The following is a 17708-nucleotide window of genomic DNA, read 5'->3' as shown; positions in this document are numbered from 1 at the left end:
AACTTTGAGCATGCTCATTCCTATCCCGGGCAGCGCCAAGAAGTGGGTGAGGGCCCTCCACGTGCCAGCTGAACCCTCCTCGCTGTGGGCGCCACCCGACATGGGCCACCCCACGTGTCGCCCATCAGCCGAGGGACATCCGAGACCCGCCCCCGCCGCCATCTTGGAATTCTTTTTTTCCTTTTCTTTTCTTTCTTCTTCTTTTTTTTGTTTTTTGTTTTTTGTTTTTCAAGACAGGGTTTCTCTGTGTAGTCTTGGCTGTCCTAGACTCGCTTTGTAGTCCAGGCTGGCCTCGAACTCACAGCGATCCGCCTGCCTCTGCCTCCCGAGTGCTGGGATTAAAGGTGTGCGCCACCATGCCCGGCTCCTTTTCTTTTCTTTTCTTTTTTAATGTGGTTCAGTGTCCTGTGTGTTCTGTGCCCTGTGTACATGCAGCATCAGCAGAGGCCAGCGAGTCAGATTTCCTGGCTCTGGAGTTGCAGATAATTGTGAGCCACCGTGTGGGTGCCTGGAAATGAACTCATTCCATTGCAAGAGCATGAAGTGCCCTCAACCACTGAACCATCTCCCGGGCCCCTTTCCTCTTTTGAGGCAGCCTAGCTTGGAAGTTTCTGTGTAGCTAAGTCTGGTGTTGACAGGTGCATGCTGGGTGGTAGGAATATTCACCAGCTCTCCAGCTCACTCTCTGCAATGAATCTGTGTCCCTTTTCCATTTTGTTTTTGAGATGGAGTGTTACCGTGTAACCCAGGCTATCCCAGATCCCACGGGTCCACACCTTACGGCTATACTTTTTTTTTTTTTAAGATTTATTTATTACATGTACAGTGTTCTGCTTGCATGTTCACCTGCACACCAGAAGAGGGCACCAGATCTCACTGTAGATGGTTGTGAGCCACCATGTGGTTGCTGGGAATTGAACTCAGGACCTCTGGAAGAGCAGTCAGTGCTCTTAACCGCTGAGCCATCTCTCCAGCCCCCTCCCCCCTTTTTTTTGGTTTTTCGAGACAAGGTTTCTCTGTGTAGCCCTGGCTGTCCTGGACTCGCTTTGTAGACCAGGCTGGCCTCGAACTCACAGCGATCCGCCTGCCTCTGCCTCCCGAGTGCTGGGATTAACAGCGTGCGCCACCACGCCTGGCTATGGCTATACTTCTTGATGCAAACTCAAGAGTCAGAATTCATGCCAGCATGAGAGGCCATTTATTGTTCAGAGCCTGGGCCCCCACGTTTAGGGGGAGCCCCTCCATTGCTTCCTCCCCCCATTGCCCCTGTGGACCCCTCAAGTGGCAGGTGGCTGAGCTGGTCATGGAGGGAACACATCTTCAAATGCATATAGTCCAAAGTGGCCACCTTCTCCCTGCAACGACAAGCAGCCATGGTGAGGTGCGTAAGCAAGGCAGAGACCCAGCTGGGGCCTGGGGTGGGTGAGGGGCAGGAGGAGGAGCCAGGCCCCATCCAGAGACCTCACCCTCCTCCCATGCCCTCCGCCTCTGTTCTCACTCCGGCTTCATCCTGTCCGTCAGCAGCAGGTTCTTGGCCCGAAGGGCTTCGTCTTGAGCCAGCCGAAGGGTGGAGCTCAGGGCCTCTGCCCTGACATGTTTGGCCAAGGCCTGGCGCTCCAGCTCCTGGGGAGAGGAGTGTAGGCGCCCCTGGGCTTACTGGACTGGGCTGGGGGTGGAGGGGGAGCTGGGTCGCGGAGGGCAAGGGGCAGGGTCCCACAGAGCCCGCACACCACCCAAGGAAACCCAGCAGGCCTTGAGTCTGGGAAATTAACCCCGGGGTATCCCACAATTCACTGCTCTCCCCAGTCGCACATGTCAAGAAGCCTGTGAATGTCCCTAGTGTCCCTGTGTGCCAGTAAGCTGAGGCACATCTGAAGTACTGTCCCCTGATGCCTTTGAATTGTCCTATATTGTGTGTACCCAGCATCCTGTGGTACCCTTCTACATCCCATAATTCTCAAGACCCTGCATCTCTGATACCAGCCTCTGTCACAAGAACGGTCCCTAGTGTCAGTGTTCTATGTCCCGCCGTTCACCAGGCCCCATGGCGTTCTACGTACTAGTGGGGATGCCGTTTACTACAATTCATATCCCATCATGCCTAGGGCCAACTCCCATCATGCACTAACCTCCATATCCCACAATGCACCAGGCCATCACCTCCCATAAATCCCTGCTCACTGTCATTTCTATCCCTTCATCCTGTAAGCCAATACCACACACTGGCCCTCTATGCCCAGCAGTGCATCAAGGCCCCAAGTCCTAAGAGCCATGGGACTGTGGTTTGTGTCAGTGGGTCCCTCAGTCTGGCCTCAAGGGTCCCTCTGAGTCCAATGACCTCCCTGGAGGGCTACAGAAAGTCAGGCCCATGTTCCATGAGCTGCAGAGAAGAATCTGCCATATATGTCCTATGATATCCCAGCCCCGGTGTCATATCCTGCTGTGGGCCAGCGTTTGTCACCGCAGGTTGCAGAGTGACCAGGCTGTAGCTCAGCAACCACCAAGTCCTCTGTCCTGCTGCTCCACACAGTCCCCCCCCCCCACGTTCCTGCCACAGGCCAGCAGGACTCCTGAGCTGGGGCTCCCCACACCCTGCCAAACACAAAAGTAAGGATGGGTCATGGCAGCCTATGGGTCCCTGGTACCAGAATCTTCTTGTGGAGCCTCTGGCAGCTGGGGCAGGCAGGGGCCAGGCCTTTCTGTTTCACTTCATCCACCAGCGGGGTCAGCGCACGTTCCAGAAGCTGCTGCAGGGACTCCGTGGACAGCTGCTGCCCCTGGCTGTGAAGGGGTGGGTTGCCAGACGGATGAGGCCCTGGATCAGGCCATTTTGGTTTTTTTGGTTGTTGTTGTTGAGAAGGGGGTCTCTCTACATAGGTCCTGGCCGTCCCGGCACTCACTCTGTAGACCAGTCTGAACTGGAACTCAACAGAGATCTGTCTGACTCTGCCTCCAGACTGCTGGGAGTAAAGGCAAACCAACCAACATGCCTGGCCCTGGGTTTTTTGTTTTTTCAAGACAGGGTTTCTCTGTGTAGCCCTGGCTGTCCTGGACTCACTTTGTAGACCAGGCTGGCCTCGAACTCACAGCGATCCACCTGCCTCTGCCTCCCGAGTGCTGGGATTAAAGGTGTGTGCCACCACCGCCCGGCTGTGACATTGTTTCTTTAGGCACCTCCTAAACCATCCTGCCACAGGCTGGAGAGATGACTCAGAGGTTAAGAGCACTGTCTGCTCTTCCAGAGGTCCTGAGTTCAATTCCTAACAACACGGCTTTTAAGATTTGGTGTGTGAGCCGGGCATGGTGGCACATGCCTTTAATCCCAGCACTCGGGAGGCAGAAGCAGGCGGATCACTGTGAGTTCGAGGCCAGCATGCTGGTCTACAAAGTGAGTCCAAGATGGCCAAGGCTACACAGAGAAACCTTGTCTCGAAAAACCAAAAAAAAAAAAAAAAAAAAAAAAAACATTTGGTGCATGTGTGTGTGTGTGTGGGTGTGTGCATGGGCGTGTGAATGCCAGCTGTGTAAGATGGGTGCCTACTGAGGCCAAAGGAAGATGTTGGCTCTCCTGGAACTGGAGTTACAGGCACTTGAAAGCCACCATGTAGCAGCTGGGAAGGGAGCCTGGGTCCTCTGGAAAAGCAGTCAGTGCTCTCTCTGCCTGTTGTGAGTTTGGCTCTCAGAACAAGCACTATTCACTGTGCCACCTTTGACCCTACTTTTTATCTATCTATCTATCTATCTATCTATCTATCAATCATCTATCTGGTCTCTATGTAACCCTGGCTGGCCTGGAATTTGCTATGTAGACCAGGCTAGCCTCAAATGCACAGCAATCAACCTGCCTCTGCATACACAGGCATACACAACCATGTCAGGCCCTACTATTCTCCCCACCCCCACCCCCTACCTCTCTCTCTCTCTTTAAAAAAAGATGTATTTGCCTACATATATAATTATTTTGTCTGCATGTAGGTCTGCACACCAGAAGAGGGCATTGGATCCCATGGGACTACAATTATATATGGCTGTGAGCCACTATGTGGGTGCTGAAAGCTGAAGTCAGGGCCTCTGGAAGAGCAGCCCATGGTTTGTTTTTTTTTTTTTTCAAGACAGGGTTTCTCTGTGTAGCCTTGACTGTCCTTGGATTCCCTTTGTAGACCAGGCTGGCCTCAAACTCACAGAGATCCTCCATGCCCGGTGCTCTGGACCTTATCTCTCTACCTTATTTTTAAAGACAGGGTTCCTGGACCTGGACTTCCTAGATCCAGACAGACGGCCTGGTACAGGAATCCTCCTGTCTGCTTGCAAGGCAAACACTTTCCTGACTGAGCTATCCCTCTGCTCCTGGCTTTGTGCTGTGGAGAACCCACCCTCATGACAGCCCCGCCTTCCCCACAGCCTGCTGGAAATGCGCCAAGTCTCAAATTCCAATGCAGCCAATCTCTGCTTTCCACAAGAAGCCAACTTTTACCACGTGGGAGGGGTAGAAAAGTTATTCCCACAATGCAACAGGGCTCTCGTTCTGGAACCCACAGGAACATATGTCTCACAAGGGCGACGTTCTCGCCTATGGGTGACCCACCACGCAGCAGCTGCTCTCCCCATACCTGGCGCATCGGGCACAGGGGCCTTGGGTAGACCGATCCAAGTTCAAGACGTGGTCCGCTCCCCTTCGGGAGCTCTGAAGTTGCCGCCCCAGCTCCTCCAGAAGTGGCTTCACTGGGCCCAGTGCCTCCAGCTCGCTCCTCAGAGAAGCAACAGACACTGCAGACCTCTCTACCCTGAGGTGGGAGAACAGCCAATGTAGGGGCCTTGCAACGCCCACTATCAGCCCCGCCCCCGCCAGCCCACCTTGCTTTCCTTCTTTTTCCGTTTCTCTGTAGCCCTGGCTGTCCTGGACTCCCTTTGTGGAAGCAGAGGCAGGCAGATCTCTGAGTTCCAGGCCAGCCTGGTCTAGAAAGAGAGTTCCAGGACAGCCAGGGCTAGAGAAACTCTGTCTTGAAAAAACAGTCGAGCTACTTTGGGAGCCCTACCTTTCAATAAGATATACCTGCCTGCCCTCTGCTCCCACGACTGTCCATCTCCACTGTGAATAAAAGCCAGGGCTTCTGCTAGGCAAATGTGCTACTGCAGAGCCATGTTCTTTGTTTAGACAGGGTTTCCCTGTGTAGCCTTGCTGGTCCTGGAACTCACTCTGTAAACCAGGCTGGTCTTGAACTCTCAGAGACCCACCTGCCTCTGCCTCCCTGAGTGCTGAAATTTTATTTATTTATTTATTTATTTATTTATTTTTAGTTTTTTGAGACAGGGTTTCTCTTGTAGTTCTAGCTGTCCTGCACTCCAGGCTGGACTTGAACTAGCAGAGATCTGCTTGCCTCTGCCTTCCCAAGTGCTGGGATTAAAGGCATGTCTGTGGGGCTGGAGAGATGGCTCAGAGGTTAAGAGCACTGACTGCTCTTCCAGAAGTCCTGAGTCAATTCCCAGCAACCGCATGGTGGCTCACAACCATCTATAATGAGATCTGGTGCCCTCTTGTGGCCTACAGGTGAACATGCAGGCAGAACCCTGTATACTGGGGACTTTACCTCAAAGTCACACCCTCAGGGCTGGAGAGGTGGCTCAGTGGTCAAGAGTACTGCCTGCTCTTCCGAAGGACCTGGGTTCAATTCCCAGTACCCACATGGTAACTCACAACTGTCTGTAACTCCAAGGTCTGACACCCTCACACCAATGTACACAGATTAAAGTTAAATATAATATTTAAAAAAAAAGTCACACCCTCAATCCATAGCAGGGATATTTTAGGCTGGGGACACCTCCAGCCCCTCACTGGCGATTCTAGGTAAGTTCTACCTTTTGGTAGAGGTCGCTTAACCCCAGCAGATTGGTCAATCCTTTTTCCTCAAGGGCTGGTCCCACTTTCCCATGGACCCCATGGACCCTCCAGCACCTGCCGAGCCCTTACATTGTGCACAGTTCATCAGCCCGGCCTCGCAGCTCCTGCAAGCCCCGCGCGGACTGCGCTTGCTCCCGCTGGGCCCTCTCCCACTGGCCCAGGAAGCCATCCAGCCGGCCACCCAGGCCTCCGAGCAACCGCAGGGCCTCTTGCACTGCGCCCTCCTCCTGATGCCACCGGGCTGCCAGCGAGGACACCTCCCTCCTGCGAGAATCAGAAGGGAAGAAAGCCTTAGGTATAGATTTGACCATGCATGTCCCCTTGACCTTGCCCCATAGAGATCAACACATTGTTTTCTTTCCCCCTTTTTTTCCCTTCCTTCCTTCCTTTCTTTCTTTCTTTCTCTCTCTCTCTTTCTTTCATTTAATGACAGGGTCTGTTGCTGGGTGGTGGTGGTGCTCGCCTTTAAAGCTAGCACTTGGGAGGCAGAGACAGGCAGCTCTCCGAGTTCGAGGTTAGCCTCTTCTACAGAACGAGTTCCAGGACAGCCAGGATACACAGAAAAACCCACTCTCAGAAACACAGAGTCTATGTAGTCCTGGTTGTACTGGAACTTTCTTTCTTTTGGGGTGGGGGTGGGAGTTCCAGACACAGTTTCTCTGTGTAGCCTTGGCTGTCCCTAGGCTTGCTTTGTAGACCAGGCTGGCCTCGAATTCAGAGAGATCCGCCTGCCTCTGCCTCCCAGTGCTGTTATTAAAGACCCCTGCCACCATGCTCCGCCCTTTTCCTCCCCCCCATCTCTCCCCTTCACTGTGTGTGTGTGTGTGTGTGTGTGTGTGTGTGTGTGTGTGTGTGTGTGTACCACTGATGCCACCACCCAAATCCTCACCCAGACTCACCCCTGTGGTACCCACCCTGTTCCGCCCACCGGACTTCAAACAAACCCCGCCCCACGCGGGGCCAGGTCCGCCCACCTCCTCCTGTCCCCGCCCACCTCAGCTCGTCCAAGCCGGTTGAGACCTTCTGCAACTCCTGCTCGCTCAGCGAGGGTCCCTCCCCTGCGCGGAGCGTCATGCCCCAGGCACTGGAGGCCAAGCCTCGTGGCCGCGGGGGTTCCTCGGGGCTGCCCGGGGGCCCGGAGCATCCCTGCATGGGGGTGGCGGGGCCCAGGCCGTGCCGGGAGAGGCCGGCCTCCAACTTCTGCTCCAGCTCCTGCAGCTCGGCCTCCTGCCTCCGCGGCGTCTCGTCCTGCAGTTGCTGCTGGAGGTATCTTAGCTTCTCCTGGGCAAGGGAGGACAACGAGTCAGGGTGTCCAACATCTTGCCACCGCAGGTAACTGCACCCTAGGGATCCCCGAGACTGCAAAGTAGTGTGGAAAGAGGATAGTAGGCAGTACGCTTGCATCTGACTGGACATCCCGCTTGCTGGCTTTAGGAGAGAGATACCCAAACTCCCGCTAGCTGTTTCTATGGCTGCAGCCAGCCAGCCTACCATTCCCTTCTCCTGCCCAGCCCGCCAAAAACTCAGCCCCTGCCCCTTAGGGACCACGACGAATCAGGTTACACCATTACACAACTAAGATTCCTCAGGCTCCACCCTGGTCCCGCCCACCAAACCCCTTTTTACAATTTTTTCTTTTCCTTTTTTTTTTTTTTTTTTTTTTTTTGGCTCCTCCCGTGGGCCCCTCCAGGCTCCACAGTCAGGTCCCACCCCCTCAGCTCTGGCGCCTTTACACCCTGCCCTCCCCAGCTCCTCCAACCCCCCATCCCTAGAGACTCCACCCGAACTTGGGACCCCGCCGCGCACACCCTCGTACCTCCAGCAAGGCAGAGTTCTGCTTCAGGACGTTGGTTTTGATTTCAGCATCTTCCACGGAACGGGTCACCTTGCGGCAGTTCTCCTGGGTCAGGATATCAGGGCGGGGGCCCTGCCTTCCCATTCCGGTACTGCCCCCACCTTCAGCCTCCTGTTTTGGCATAGCACCTGCCTGCCCCACGCAGGACGCACCCACTTCCCAGCCCGGCTTCCTTCCTAGCCGGAACCATCCTGCGCTAACCCTTCAACCATCCTACTCCTCTTGTGCTTTTGTTTAAAATTTAAAAGATTTAAAAAATTTTTTTTTCTTATGAGCCTGTGATAGTGGTTTTGGTGGGTGGAGGCGCACGCCTTTAACCTCAGCACTCATGCCCCAGGTAGAAGCAGAAGAATATCTCTCTGGGTTCAAAGCCAGCCTGGTCTACAGAGTAAGTTCCAGGACAGCCAGGACTACACAGAAAAACCCTGTCGCGGGGAAAAAAAATTTTTTTTCTTATATGCATGGGTGTTTTGCCTGTGTGTCTGTATGTACAATAACGCCTGCAGTGCCTGTCAAAGCCAGAAGAGTGACTTTTTTTTTTTTTTTTTTTTTTGGTAGCCACGAGATGGTCTCGTGTATCCTGGTCGTTACGTAGCTAAAAAGACTCTTGCACTTCCAAGTGCTGAGATCATGGGTGTGAACTCCCGCACACGGGCCTCACGCCGCGCTAGGATTGTATCTGGGGCCTCCTGCATGCTGGGGTGAAGGAGTCCTCCCTTCTGCCCTCTTGGTCGAGGTCCCTTCTCATGCCTTTCCCCCCGACCCGTGCCTTCCACAGCGGCTCACCTTCAGTTGGCTGCAGTAGCCTTCCAACTCCTCTGCCTCCTGCCGCCTTCTTTCCAGATTCTCGCTCAGCACAGAGCACTCGCTCTTGACCAGGGAAGGGAGGCGGGGTTATGCGTCGGCGGTGGGGGCCGGAAGGGGGACGGGGGAGGGGCAGGGGAAAGGAGCTGATATAGGGAGCAGGGGGGTCTCATCCTCCTGAGGGCGGGGCTACGAGACCAGAACTTGATTCTATTTATTATGTATACACTGTTTTCCTACATGTATGCCCACTGGCCAGGAGAGGGCACCAGATCTCATGATAGATGGTTGTGAGCCTCCATGTAGTTGCTGAGAATTGCATTCAGGACCATTGGAAGAGAAACCAGTGCTCTTAACCTCTGAGCCATCTCTCAAGCCCCTCCCCCCACCCCCAAACATCATTTAAAGGAAGAGGCCAGGCCAGGGATCCTCACGTGTCCTACCTGCAGCGTCTGAACGTGTTGATTAACCCTAGTAGTCTTTTCCTTCAGGCTTGTGATGGAGTCTTTGGCCCGTACTAATCCACTGTTGACCCCACTCTGGTGAAGATTGGAGACACGCATAGTTTAACACCAAGAAAAGTCTAGAGCCAGCGCAGCAGCCTGTGTTTTCAGCTCGGTTTTGCTCTGGGTGGGTAGGTGGCCTTGGGCAAAGGGTGGCACCCTTGGATTTAGTTTCCTTGTCTGGTAAAGCCAGATATAGACTTTACAGTGTTCTGGGCCAAGTGGGGAAGACAGTTTCAAACTGTGAGCAGGTGCCTAGAACTCCCCGGTTGGAGGTGAGGGCGTGGCTCAGCGGTACAGCCTCTGCCCAGAATCCTCCAGTGAGAGGCTGCGGTGTGACTCAGTGGTAGAGCACTTGCCAGCCTGAGCAAGACCCTGGGTTTCAACCACAAATGTGTACCCATAAAACCCCTCTCCTCTTCTGTCTCCCCACTCTCTGGAGCATAAAACTGATAACCATCTTGGATCGTTAGAGATCATGAGGTCTGTCTCTCTATGCAGCTCACTCCGCCTGGCCTGAGACTCACAGGAGGCCTTTGCCTCCTGAGTGCTAGGATTAAAGGCCTGTGCCACCATGTTTGACTTTGTTCAATTCTTAGCAACTGTTCCCAGGGGAGGCAGCAGCTTCTGCCCTGTGCAAACTGTTTTCTGTCTTTTTGCTACAGTGGTCAAACCTATCACCCAACCACTGCCATTTACTTTTTTTTTTTTTCTGTTTTTTGTTTTTGTGTTTTTGTTTTGTTTCATTTTGTTTTTGAGACGGTTTCTCTGTGTGTTACCCTGGCTGTCCTGGACTCGCTTTGTAGACCAGGCTGGCCTTGAACTCACAGGTGATCCGCCTGCCTCTGCCTCCCGAGTGCTGGGATCAAAGGTGTGCGCCACCACGCCTAGCCCCCTGACTCAGCTTCTTATGTATTGGGATTACTGGCAAGAACACTTCGCCTAGCTGTTTTTTCCTTTTAAAACTAAGTCTTAGCCCAGCAGTGGTGGCGCACGCCTTTATCCTAGCACTCGGGAGGCAGAAGCAGGTGGATCTTTGAGTTAGAACTAGCCTGGTCTGCAAAGTGCGTCCAGGACAGCTAAGGCTACAGAGAAACCCTGTCTCGAAAAACCAACAAAACAAAAATTAAACCCAAGTTTCCTTGACTGTAAAATGAAAATGCATATTTTTATGATTGCTATGAAGATATAAATATTGTATTAAGGTTCTGTCAGTGCCTAAGCATGTGGCACAACCTTTAATCCCAGCCAGCACACAGGAGAGCAGCGCCAGGGTTATCTCTGTGAGCTGGAGGCTAGCCTGGTCTACATATTGAGTTCCAGGCTGCCAGGAGCTACATAATGAGAATGTACTTTTGTTTATTTTTTTTCTTTTTTCTTTCTTTTTTTGAGACAAGATTTTTCTGTGTAACCCTGGCTGTCTTGGAACTTACTCTATACACCAGACTGGCCTAAAACTCAGAGACCTGCCTGTGTCTGCCTCCTGAGTGCTAGGATCAAAGGTGTGGGCCACCACCACCTGCTGTGAGAATTTATCTTAAGAAAATAAAGATTGGGCTGGAGAGATGTCTCAGAGGTTAAGGACACGGGCTGTTCTTCCAAAGGTCCTGAGTTCGATTCCCAGCAACCACATGGTGGCTCACAACCATCTCTAATTTGATCTGGTGCCCTCTTCTAGCATCTAGGTATATATGCAGGCAGAATAATCTATAAATAGGCCGGGCATGGTGGCGCACGCCTTTAATCCCAGCCCTCCGGAGGCAGAGGCAGGTGGATCGCTGTGAGTTTGAGGCCAGCCTGGTCTACAGAGTGAGTCCAGGACAGCCAAGGTTAACACAGAGAAACCCTGTCTCGAAAAACAAAAAACAAACAAAATCTATAAGTAATAAACAAATAAATCTCGAGAAAAAAATAAAATAAAGATTATGTTAGCAAAGTGGTAGAGAATGAATTCTAAAATTCTGCACTATAATTAAAAAGAATGAAATAAACCAGGAACAGGTGGAGTCACTCTCCTCTGACACTCTGGAAATTAAGGATGCAATAGGCTGGGCATGGCACACATCTGTTGTCCTAGCACCTGGGAGGTTGCAGAGGCAGGTGATGCTCTGAGGGATGTTGGCTGCCATGTCATCAACATCTATGGATGGAGAAGAAGCCCGTGTGACCAGGAGCCTAGGTCTCTAGCCAGAAGCCAGAAAGGAGTTGAGGCACCCACAGGGGCAACATCTTGGCGGAGCATCTTCCAACCCCAGTCAAGCCATCAAAGAATACAGCCCTGGCCAAAATGGTGACTGTGCACTGATCTCATCAGTTGAGTACAGCCCCCAAGCACAGTATTGACTGCTCCTGCATCTCACCAGAGGCCTACAGCCTCCTCCCGAGCATCCCGGCCTCACTCCGGCCTCAGGCCAGCTCTTCCAACTTAGCCACTCCCCGATGGGCTGTTTTAAGTGTCAGGACTTGTTTCGATGCATTAGATTAACTAGTATGTAAAATGTCTTTCTGAACCGGAGACTCAGTAGGCTACCACGGGGGGCTCATAGGGAGACTTTGAACACTCATCCCGGGCCAGCTCGCTTCCCTTCCTGTGTGATCTCACGGAAGCCACATCTCAGCTGCACCTCACTGCCCCTACCCGTGCAGTATAGGTGACTTACAGCCACCGTCACAGGATGCCTGGGTCAAAACGTGGGAAGGGGTAGCCCAGGATCCTTGGAGGAGAGAGAGGATGAGGGACGGGCCAGCCGGGCCTCATGGCTCCCTGCCTGGAGCCTCAGTTTCCCTTCCTGTAAACTGGGGAGAAGGATAGCTTGCCATGAGAGTGAGGGCAGGCCATGTGTTCTGATCCACAGCTGCAGGGTGATTAACGTCTAGACTGGCAAAGCTGATGACTAGGGTCGGCATGGAGGTGGAGGCAGCAGCATCAGGAGTTCAAGGTCATCATCCTCGGATACAAAGTGAGTTTGATGCCAACCTGGGATGCACGAGGCCCTGCCTGAAAAAAAAAATCAAAGGGCCAAAATACTACAAAGTTGAGGATGGTGGCACATGCCTTTCTACCCTGAGGCTCATGTGCACTCCAGGCCAGACTGGGGCAGGGAGATCTCCACCCCAAAATAAGATAATAAAGCTGGCATTGTGTGTCCACGAGGGACCAAGGAGCCGCCACAGAATGAGGAGTGTGTGTCAGTGCATCCTTGGCAGGGGAGATGGTCACTGATGGTCACTGCTGTCATTCAGCTGGTGACCACTGCCTCCAGGGAAGTTATGACGCCAATGATAACCTGTCACGGTGCCATCACTGTCACTATCAGCCAAAGTCACCATGGCCCTTGGGACTCTCCTCTCCTCTCCTCTCTCTCTCTCTCTCTCTCTCTCTCTCTCTCTCTCTCTCTCTCTCTCTCGGTCTTGGTCTCTGTCTCCCCTATCTCTAAATCTCTGTCTTTCCCTCTTTCTTTGGATCTCTGTCTCCCTCCCCCTTGCCCACCCCCCCCAGGTCTCTTTTCTGTCTCTGTTCCCTGCATGCAGCTCCAGGCCCACTTGAGAACCACTGGAAGGCCCTGGGATGGGGGTGGGGGTGGGGGTGGGGATGTGTGTGTCCATCCCACTCTGGCCTCCCATCCGGCACTAGCCTCACCTCCTCTGCCTCCCTGCCTCCTGCTTTCCCCCTGCACATATAACCTCCTGCTCGAAAGGAGTCTCAGGGAAGAAAGACGTTTTCTTTGGTATCAAACCCAGCAGCCTCCTAATTCAGCCTATGGTTCTTTTCTTTTCTTTTCTTTAATGATTTATGGCTGGCCGTGGTGGCGCATGACTTTAATCTCAGCACTCAGGAGGCAGAGGCAGGTGGATCACTGTGAGTTCAAGGCCAGCCTGGTCTACAAAGTGAGTCCAGGACAGCCAAGGCTACACAGAGGAAAAAAAAATAGATGTACTTATTTACTACATATACAGTACTCTACCTGCATGTGTGCCTGCACACCAGAAGAGGGCACCAGATCACATTACATATGGTTGTGAGCCACCATGTGGTTGCTGGGAATTGAACTCAGGACCTCTGCAAGAGCAGCCAGTGCTCCTAACTGCTAAGCTATCCCTCCAGCCCCAGCCTCTAGTTCTTATAAGCGCTCCACAGCCTTGTGACCTTAGGAATGACTCTGCCTCCTCTCCCCCCCCCCCCCCCCGACTCCCATCCCCGTTAACTTTGCCTTCATCTTTAAACTGGGTCATTATACAGCAATGAATGGGAAGAGAGCCCAGCTCCCTCCCCACTGAATCCACAGTGGCTCCCGATGGCCCTTGGGACCATCCTCACGTTTTGCAGCTTGTGTGGGCAGTGTCCTGCTCTCCCTCCAGCCCGTCTCTCCCATGTGCTGCAGTCCCGTCCCTTCTTTCCCAGACTCTTAGCCCCCGTCTCTTAGCACGTGCTATTCCTGGTGGACGCAATGCTGGCCCCTGTCTTACTGCAGCCTCAAGGTCTGCTTGCTCTCTCTTCCACACTGCTTCTCTCTTCCACACTGCTGCTCTGCCTACTCTTCCTCAGGTGTCATGTGCCCTGTACTGTCCCCACCATCATAGGCTGTCACCACACCAACGCTCTGCCATGATTCTCTGACCTGGTTCCTCTACTTCCAAGCTGTGTGACCTTGCTCATGCTACTTAACCTCTCTGGGCCTCCATCTCTTCACTGACAGAGAAACGAGGCTGAATACTGACAGGAATAACTACTGCTGCTGCTAGCACTTGGGACTGTCGCCCTGCTGCCACACAGAGGCTTGGGTGTGAGCGAGCGGGCTCCTCTTCCTCCTAAGGACAGCATCTGGAGATGGGCCGGGCTTTCTCGCTCAGATTCTGCCACTTCCTACTCCTTATGTCATCGTTAAGGTGATTTACGCATATTCCTCAAGGACGCTTGGGGGAGACGCATGTCCTCTACCTTCCAGGATTCACAGAGTATGATTTTGTTTGTTTTGTTTTGCTTTTTGAGACAGGGTTTCTCTGTGTAGCCTTGACTGTCCTGGACTCGCTTTGTAGACCAGGTTGGCCTCGAACTCACAGTGATCCACCTGCCTCCTCCGCCTCCTGAGTGCTGGGATTAAAGGCTGAACATGATTAATTATCAGATTCTGCCTTAGTTTGGTTTGTTTGTATTAAGACAAGGTCTAGGATCAGAGAGATGGCTCAGAAGTTAAGAGCACTGTCTGTTCTTCCAGAGGTCCTGAGTTCAGTTCCCAGCAACCACCTGGTGGCTCACAACCATCTATAGTGAGATCTTGTATATAGGCACATGTAGGTAGAATGCTGTATAAATAATAAATAAATCTTAAAAAAAAAAAAAAAAAGACAAGGTCTATGTAGCCCAGGCTGGCCTCCAAGTCACAGAAATCAGCCTGCTTTTGCCTCCCAAGTGCTGGACCAAAGGCATGAGACACCATGCCTGGCATTTCTATATTTTTCTATATTTATTTGGTTCTCTCTGGCCTGTGGGTTTCTGGGATTGAACTTTGTCGGGCTTGGAAGCGTCCACTGAGTCATCACACTGGCACTTATACAGGGCTTAATGTCTCAGATGATGACATCATCTTGTCCTGGTTGCCGTCACATGACGACCTCCCAATCTCCCAGCTCAGACAGTCTTGTGCCCCACATACCCCCCAGGCAAGACAGGCCGAGGCTTTTGGACTCTAGATAGATCAGGTCTGTGGCCCTGTTCAGCAAGGCAGAAGCTGTAGAAAGCAGATCTGGGGCAACAAGATGCCTGCTGTGTCAGGATGACCTGAGTCTGAGCCCCAGACCCACTGGATGAAGGGGGAGCTTCTAAGTCGTCCTCTGATCTCCTCATGTGTGGTACAGCACACACGTGCCCCACCCCACACAAAAACATAAATCAATGTCATTTTTAAAAAAGAATTGAAAAAAATAAAGAATAAAGGCAGAAGGAGAGGCCCGGTGGTTAGGATCACTGGCTGCTTTTGTGGAAGACCCAGGTTTGGTTCCCAGAATCCACATAGCAGCTCAAAAATCATCTGTAGTTCCAGTTTCAGAGGGATTGGACACTCTCTTCTAGTCTCCTTGGGCCCCAGACACACATACGGTGCTCTTACATACATGCAGGCAGAACACTCTAACACATAAAATAAACATCTTTTTAAAATCCCAGCACAGAGAAACCCTGTCTCAAAAAAAACCAAAGTGTGTGTGTTGTGGAGGGCGGGCAGGCAGGCAGGCAGCCTGGCTCAGCAGAGAGTAAAGGCAATTGCCTCCAAGCCTGAGGACCTGAGTTCGGTCCTTGGGCTCCACACCATGGAAGGAGAGAACCTACTTCTCCAAGTTATCCTTTGACATCCACAAGTGCATTGTGGGACACGCCCCTCCCCACCACTGTATCACTCCATGGAAGGAAAGCTTTCTTTTCTTTTCTTTCTTTCTTTCTTTCTTTCTTTTTTATTTATTTATTTATGGTTTTTTGAGACAGGGTTTCTCTGTGTAGCCTGGGTTGTCCTGGACTCGTTTTGTAGACCAGGCTGGCCTCGAACTCACAGCGACCCACTTGCCTCTGCCTCCCCAGTACTGGGATTACAAACATGCACCACCACCGCCCAGCAGGAACAGCCTAGAATTCTCCAGTGAGGGCCTGATGACAAGGGCTAGTGTGTTCTTTCTTCTTTTGCTTAGGACGGATACCCAGGGTCTCGCACTTGCTAGCCAACTGCTCCACCACAGAGCTATACTCCTACCACGCCCCACACCCCCTCCCCCAGGAGACTTCCAGACACCGTCATTGAGGACTCTTCCGGTGCCGGTGACTAGAACGTCCCAGTCAGCCCGCTCCTTGGATCTGCCTACCTCCATTGGGTAGACTGTGGCCCTCCCCACATCAGCTGCTCACCAGAAGTTCTGTGATGTCAGGGTCCTCTGGAGCCCAGGGTGTTGTAGGGGACGCAGGTGGCCCTGGCAGAGCCAGGGGACCACTGTCCTCCGTGGTCGAGTCGGTGCCCGAGGAGTCGGGCTCCATTGCAGCCAAGTTAAGCAAGGACACGTTGGTGCAGGCTGAGGACCGCTTGAGGTTCAGGCACCAGTGCATCGGCTCGTGGGACATCCGGGGTTCCACCCTGCAGGTGACCCAGGAGATGGTGGGGATGGGGGGACCGGAGGGGCCGGCCTTATGTCCTCGACTCAGCACCTGCACCCTCTGATGCCACTGGCCTCCTGCATGCTTAACCCAGCATTTCCCCTCTGCCTTCCTCCTCCTCCCTGCTCTGCCGCACTGCCTGCTTTCTACCACCGCTCACCTTCTGACTCTCTTCAGCCCAGGGCCGTCTCTCCCTCCCACCTCCCTCATGCCCTCTTCCTCACCCCTCCTTGCCTCTAGCACCCCTGCTTTGCTGTAGACAGTGTGAGGGTACTAGGCCCGTCACCATCAGGGTGCGGGAAACCCACCCGTGGAAGGACACGGCCTTCTTTTTCTTCGTTATCCCCTTGACAGGGCTGGTCACCCCCCCGGGAGCCTCGGGGACCAGCTGGGCGCGGCTCTCGACTCCCGCAGGTGGGTCCCCCGCTTCGTGGATCTCTTTGGATTGCCAGATTGTCTTCACCACCACGCTTGCCATGGCGCGGGGGGCCTGCTCCCAGGGGGAGACTCACCATCTACTCTGCCCGGCCCCCCGCCCCCGCCTGGCACTCAGGGTCCCCTAGCTCCTGGCCTGGGTCACAAAGGGCCTAACCACGGGTCACAGAGAGGGGCATGAGTGAGAACAGGGGCTGGCTCAGGATGTCCCCCAGAGACCTCAGTGGACTCTTCCGGCTGGGTTCTGGCTGTACAGCTCCCCCATTCCAGTTCAGAGCACACCGTAGGCTCGTGGGCTCGTGGGCTCGGCCCTAACCCTGACACCGCCAGCTCTGGGGTCAAGTCCCAGGTCACCTTAATGGCTTAATAATGGCTTGCCTGGGACCAGAAAGACCTAAGAGGATCATTCCCAAGCCCTTCCTTGGAGGACTTAGTGTTCTGAAGGGGATCTGGGAGGCAGTCAAGAAGAGAGATGCTCAAATACAAAGATCTCAGCGTTGGAAGCGCCACAGGGCGGATCAAGAGAAATTGTCACGGCATATGCCACAGCTTCTGGATGTAGGCTTGGTACCCTGTGTGAGTTGTACCTGTTTAAAAAAAAAAAGAATCCAGGCCCGGTGGCGGATGGTGGTGGCGCACGCCTTTAATCCCAACACCGGGGCTGGAGAGGTGGCTCAGGTGTTAAAGGCTAGGCTCACAACCAAAAAAATCCCAACGGGGGGGGGTGGGGTGGGGCGCTGAGGCAGGAGGATCGCTGGTGAGTTCAAGGCCAGCCTGGTCTACAAAGCGAGTCCAGGACAGCCAAGACTACACAGAGAAACCCTGTCTCAAAAAAAAAAAAAAGAAAGAAAGAAAGAAAGAAAAGAAAAGAAACGAAAAAAATAAGCTAAGAGAAACAAACAGATTTTTTTGTTTGTTTGTTTGCTTGGTTGGTTGGTTTTTCAAGACAGGGTTTCTCTGTGTAGCCTTGGCTATCCTGGACTTACTTTGTAGACCAGGCTGGCCTTGAACTCACAGCGATCCACCTGCCTCTGCCTCCCAAGTGCTGGGATTGAAGGCCAGCGCCACCATGCCCGG

The 17708-nt window shown here is 53.1% G+C and overlaps 1 protein-coding gene across 11 annotated transcripts; it reads right to left on the bottom strand.

Annotated features, from left to right (window-relative positions):
- Positions 1-1179: 1179 nt before the first annotated feature.
- On the bottom strand, positions 1180-16771 carry TSKS (testis specific serine kinase substrate). 11 transcript variants are annotated; one of them, XM_084767485.1, is made up of 11 exons: positions 16505-16771; positions 15954-16176; positions 9002-9097; positions 8541-8624; positions 7716-7865; positions 6894-7180; positions 5969-6163; positions 4611-4784; positions 2646-2781; positions 1467-1666; positions 1180-1355 (listed from the first exon to the last, which is right to left on the bottom strand). In XM_084767485.1, exons 1-11 carry the CDS (start codon positions 16672-16674, stop codon positions 1199-1201), a joined length of 1872 nt encoding a protein of 623 aa, XP_084623611.1. In that variant the 5' UTR covers positions 16675-16771; the 3' UTR covers positions 1180-1198. The 11 variants fall into 11 exon arrangements, with proteins under 11 accessions (XP_084623611.1, XP_084623614.1, XP_084623619.1 ...); XM_084767488.1 differs by having other exon boundaries at positions 7716-7826; XM_084767493.1 differs by having other exon boundaries at positions 1499-1666; positions 16505-16770.
- Between the last annotated feature and the right edge of the window lie 937 nt (positions 16772-17708).

The sequence above is a fragment of the Acomys minous genome (genome assembly GCF_964271855.1).
Source record: "Acomys minous genome assembly, chromosome: 2".
NCBI classification, from domain to species: domain Eukaryota; kingdom Metazoa; phylum Chordata; class Mammalia; order Rodentia; family Muridae; genus Acomys; species Acomys minous.
This window is presented reverse-complemented; position numbering and strand designations above follow the sequence as displayed.

What these genes read in the sequence shown, in the direction of transcription:
- TSKS (XM_084767485.1), bottom strand. Translation starts at nt 16,674, where the DNA reads ATGGCAAGCGTGGTGGTGAAGACAATCTGGCAATCCAAAGAGATCCAC. An exon ending in CTGACATCACAGAACTTCTG is followed by an intron (nt 9,098 to 15,953) that starts GTGAGCAGCTGA and finishes AATCTTCACCAG; the next exon opens with AGTGGGGTCAACAGTGGATT. An exon ending in AACACGTTCAGACGCTGCAG is followed by an intron (nt 8,625 to 9,001) that starts GTAGGACACGTG and finishes TCCCTGGTCAAG; the next exon opens with AGCGAGTGCTCTGTGCTGAG.